This window comes from Penicillium rubens, assembly GCF_028828025.1.
Source record: "Penicillium rubens strain IBT 27055 chromosome Unknown utg000002l_segment0_segment0, whole genome shotgun sequence".
Lineage (NCBI taxonomy): Eukaryota > Fungi > Ascomycota > Eurotiomycetes > Eurotiales > Aspergillaceae > Penicillium > Penicillium rubens.
In genome coordinates, this window is record NW_026890600.1 from 7,269,369 (window position 1) to 7,275,225 (window position 5,857).

The following is a 5,857-nucleotide window of genomic DNA, read 5'->3' on the forward strand; positions in this document are numbered from 1 at the left end:
TGCGTACTATGAATCTATGGAAAAACAGGCTGTATATGAAGCCTGTACTAACAAAGGAATGGCAAACTGACAAACTGACATATCAAGCTGACATAGCAAAGGCTCAGTCTGCACAAAGGGACAAAGGCATAAAGACATACCATACCATGCATGTCAACAGAACTAGTAGGTCATATAATACTAAGTACTATCTCAATTTCTTTATAATAGTACGGCTATATAAACTATCAATTTGATTGGTTTCGGCCCTATCATATCCCCACTTTCGTTCCTTAGCACCGTATAGCTAAGACCTTAACCTATATTGATCCCGGACCTATACCGAGAACCACTAACTAATCAAGATAGTCGGTCCGAGACGAAACCTACCTATAAATCGGGATAGATAGCCTATCCCCGTACCTAATAAAGAGACTAAGTAAGAAACTATCGCTACTTATAACCTATATACCCCGACCCCCAATCTATAGAGACTAGTTAATACTAGTGAACGTGATAAAGAAGAAGAACCGATTAGCGTACGGTTACGCTAGACACTAAGAAGTGAAAGATTTATTAAGCTTACTTATAATCACTAGAGACTACGAAATCTAGTCTAGGAACTCGAAGATAAGATTATTATACTAAGAGTAGAGAGAACTAAACCTAATAATACTATAGAAGCACTCCGTATCGAGCGAGATAAGGCTATCGCCTATAGAGATATCGCTATCCGCGAATATAGTGAACTTACCTTCCGTCTCCTAAATCTCTAAGGTTAGAATTAGTATAGTACCGGCGCACCGATTATAGAGGCCGCTACCGCTCGGAAGTCTACTAAAATACCTAATATACCTATACTAAACGATAGAAAGGAAGTCCGATTTAAGACTTAGGAAACTATAATTCGCTAGAAACTCGAGGTAAACGCTAACTATTACCCTTTACCTATTCACTATAAGCTCTATATCTAGAGTTATTATAAAGGTAAAGCTTAGCTATATATTACTCCCTAGATAAGCTCCGATACTAGTATCCCGTATATAGACGCTAAAGATATTATCCTTTACCTAAAGACTATTTTCGCGAACCTAAACTAATATATAGAAGCTTATACTATATACTATAAGCTTAAGATAAAACCGAAGGATAGTTTCACTAATTTCCTTATAGAGTTTATATAGCTCGCCGAAGAAGCTATTATTATTACCGAAAACTATAAGTGATCTATATTCGAAACTCCTATACCTACTTTAGAGTTAAGTTATATAGGTAGTTAACTAAGATACTATCTTATTCGATATATTTATATAGAGCTATTAGAGTATAGCGTATAAGATTAGTCTCTAGTAGGAAGTAAAGACCTCCTTATATACCCGATCTACGATCCCCGCTACCGGTACCGGAGGTATATCCGCCGCGAACTAGTTAAGCACTCCCTATATAAAGCGCGAGTACACTCCGAGTCTATCTATTTCCGAAAGAGAGACCTTAATAAGAGAAGGACGATACTTTAACTATAAGGAATATAGATATATAACCTATAATTGTCCGAAGAAGAAACCGACCCTCGCTATCGCGACGACTACTTCTACTATAAACCCTCCCTATATAGATAAGATTATAGAGCTTAAAGCTAATACCGATTCGGGAAAAGTTCCTACCTAGGTAAAGTCTCCCTCCTAGGCGGATAGAAAGTGTTACTATTTTCGCTAGATTTATAGAAGTTAATTAGCGGTCCTAGAGATAGCTTAATTTTTAATATATAACTAATATATAATAAACGCTTATTTTTAATTTTAGCACTTAGTGATACTAGAGTAGATAGTTATATTTTTATTAATTTATTAATAGTTATAATACTAGGTAAGCGTTTCGGACTTAGAGTAGAAAGGCTAGGCTATAAATACCTAGTACGAGGTTTTAATAGTAAACTAGTAGAACTAATATAGTATATAGCCTTCCTTATAATTTATATCGATAGAAAGATTTAACGATAGATCCCTATACTAATTATAGACTTAGGAAGATACGATATTATTCTCGGGCGAATATAGTTTACTAAATATAATATCCTTCTCGATTGCCGATAATACCGGATAATTTAGCTAGATAAAAGAACTCTCTTCGATAAAGTAGCGAGTAAGATCTCTATCCTAACCCCGAAGACTATCCTATAGAGATCTCTATAGGACGATATCCACTAGAAAGATATAGACTAAAGAGATTGTCTCTTCGAGCTAACTAAGATAACTATAGGAGTGTAGAAGTAGAAGTCGAAAAAAGATATCTATCCTTACGCTTATAAGCGTTAGTATAGATACTAGTAGATATAAGAGTAGAGAAAGATAGTATAGAATATTAAGGATAAGATACTAAATATTCCGCTCTCCTATAAAAAAGAAGATAAGCCTCCCTTTCCCGTAATTAATATTAGTGTAATTAGAAGAGTTAGATTCGATAGATAGGAAGTATAGAAGAAGAGAAACCCTATAGGAGGAATCGAGATCTTTACTACCTTATTTAGTGAGATAGATCGAATTCTTACTATAAAGTCTTCTATCGAGGAGGACCTTAAACTCCGAGAGATTAAGAAGATATTACTACTAGAGTATCATAATCTAGCCGAAGTGTTCTCGAAGAAGAAGTTAGATAAATTACCCCTATATAGACCCGGTATAGATTATAATATTATTCTTAAAGCCGAAGTGTAACTAGATTACTATCCCCTTTATAAACTATCTCTTAATAAGCTAAAGGCGGTAAAATAGTATATTATTAAGAATCTAGATAAGGGCTTTATTATACTAAGCGCGTCCCCTTATATATCCCTAATCCTAATAGTAAAGAAGCCTAGTAGTAGACTCCGCTTCTATATTAACTTCCGAAAGCTAAATATAATTACTAAAAAGGACTATTACCTACTTCCTCTAATCGACAAAGTGCTTTAACGAACTAGTAAAGTAAAGTACTTTACTAAGCTTAATATTAGATAGGGATTCTACCGGATTCGTTTAACCCTAGGAGCGGAGGACTTAATAACCTTTAGGATATAATATAGATCCCTTAAGTATAAGGTAATACTATTCGGGTTAATAAATAGACCGGCTATATTCTAGCGGTTTATAAATAATATCTTATAAGAATATATAGATAAATACGTAGTTACCTTTATAGATAATATCCTTATCTATAGTGAGACTCTTAAAGAATATTAACGATAGGTAAGAGAGGTGCTTTCCTATTTATAGAAGGCTAGTTTATAAGTTATTCTCTTAAAGTGTGAATTTACTATTATAAAGACTAAGTTCCTTAGGTTTATTATAAGTATAGATAGTATCGCGGTTAATCCTAAGAAGATCTAGGTAATCTAGTTATAGAAGACCCTATCGATAGTGAAAGGCGTATAATCCTTCCTTAGATTCTATAACTTCTATCGACGATTTATCTAGGGATATAGTTTAATTTCGAAGCCTCTATATCGCCTAACTCGATAGGACGTCCTATATAAATAGTCTACCTATTATAAAGTAGCCTTCACGCTCTTAAAGGAGAAGCTAGTCACTATACCGATACTCTATTATTACGACCTAGTACGAAAAATAAGAGTGGAAACTAATACTTTAGATAGTGTGTTAGGAGTAGTATTATCTTAGTACTATAAAGATAACGATTTCTAGTATCTAGTAGCTTTTTATTTAAAAACTATATAAGCTATAGAGTTAAACTATAAAGTGCGGGATAAGGAACTTCTTACTATTATACGTGTATTATAGGAATAGAGACTAGAGCTCGAGGGCCTCGTATAATAAGATCGTTTCGAGATTCTTATAGACTATCAATCTCTAGAATACTTTATAACCACTCGATAAATAAACTAACGATAAGCGAGGTAGAGCGAGTTCCTCTTATAATTCTATTTCTTAATTAAATACCGACTAGAGAAGAAGAATATTATAGTAGATATATTATTAAGAAAGGAGTCACCTTATATCGATAATAGTAGGTAGCTAACGCTCTTACTAGAGGACTATCTAGAGAAGAGAGTTTATCCGCTAGATCTAAACCTAATCTAACTAGAGAACGTATAAGAAGTTATTAATAGGGTAAAATAGGTAAACCGGGAGAGTTTAGAGCTTAATAAGTTCCGATAGATTATAGTAAAAGGGAGTAACCCGAAATAGATCCTCCGAGACGGACTTCTCCTCTATAAAGAACGCCTAGAAGTTCCGGATAAAGATAATCTATATACTAGACTACTTAATAAGGTACACTAGTAACTAATAACTATATATCCTAGTATAGAAAAGCTAAAGAAGCTTATCTCTATAAGATACTATTAGCCTAGATAGATAGTAGATATTAAGCGATATATAGATAACTACTTAGTCTATAAATAAACTAAAGTATAGAGGGATCGGGTCCCTAGACTACTATACCCCCTCTCTATCCTAGAGAGACCTTAGTAATATATTTTAATAGATTTCCGCTTATTCCCGAAGGACCGATATAGGTATAATACTATCTTTATAGTAGTTAACCGCTTTAGTAAGAGACTAATTTCTATTCCCTACTATAAAGATATAAATATAAAGTAGATAGCTTAGTTATTTATCGATAATATAATATAAACTACCGGTATCCTAAAGACTATTATCTCTAACCGCGGAGGCTAGTTCGTTTTTAAGTTCTAGACTAAGTTCTATCGAATCCTTAGGATTAAGAGGAAGTTATTAACTATATACTATCTTTAAACCGATAGTTAGAGTGAGATCGCGAATTAGTATATAGCCTAGAGGCTACGACTATATATTAAATAGAACTAGGATAATTAGTTAGAAATACTACTAATAGTAGATTTTGTAGCTTCTATCCTTCCTTAAGATACTATAAAGAAGTCCCCGTTCTTTATCGAGAGAGGATATAAACCGGCTATATCTTTCGATTAGAAAGACTAGGAAATAGTAACACTAAATAAATAAGACGCTATATAGATACTTTTAGACCTATAAGAAATCTAGAACTAGATAAAGGAGTAGATTATAAAGTTATAATAGTTATAAATCCGTTAGGTAGATCGATATCGGAGAGAGGAAGATTTCGGTATTAATAACTTCGTTTTTATAATAACGAAAGACAGTAGCTTATCTAGCTAGGTCGGAAGCTCGCTTACTTAGCGAGTGGTCTATATAAGATTATTAGTAAGATCGGTAACTCTTATAAACTTAATCTACCGGATTCGATCTAGATATACCTAGTTTTCTATACTAGTAAGCTACGAAAAGTAGCGACTACTAAGCCTTTAATAGGATAGTATATTAATCCCCCTCCGCTAATTAGAGTTAATAAAGAAGATAAATAGGAAGTCGATAAATTGCTAGATATAAGAATATATTACCGAAAGTTATAGTATCGAGTGTAGTAGTTAGGATATGATCTTAATCTATAATAGTATCCCGTAGGAAACTTTAAGTATATACCATAGAAGGTTTAAGAATTCTATGACTAGTATCCTTCTAAACTAGGTCCCCTAATGCGTTTATAAGACTAGATTGATACTTCGAAGAGTGATATTATACTCGATAAATATATTAATAACGATAAACTAGCATTTAGAGACTGAATGTAGTTTTAGCCGGGGGTTATATGACGATCTAGATGTTATCTGGATATTCGACTGTATAGTCACGTGATGATATTTGTTTTAGATATGTGACAGGACAGATCAGGGCTTAGGGTTGAAGTCGATAGGGTTTTCTGCTGGATGTCTCCGACTCGAGATCTGCGCATATAGAAAGGATCCTGTAGCTGACGATCCTTTCCTCTTTCTCTTTCCCTCTCTGTACTTAGTATTCTGAATTCAAATGCACTCTTTTCC

The 5,857-nt window shown here is 33.6% G+C and overlaps 1 protein-coding gene across 1 annotated transcript; it reads left to right on the forward strand.

Moving 5' to 3' along the window:
• Nucleotides 1-470: 470 nt before the first annotated feature.
• On the forward strand, nucleotides 471-755 carry N7525_005226 (uncharacterized protein; the record flags this gene model as incomplete). The annotated part of the gene is made up of 2 exons (XM_061213326.1): nucleotides 471-518; nucleotides 600-755. Coding segments are annotated over 2 exons (204 nt in total), but the record flags the coding sequence as incomplete, so codon positions are not given.
• Between the last annotated feature and the right edge of the window lie 5,102 nt (nucleotides 756-5,857).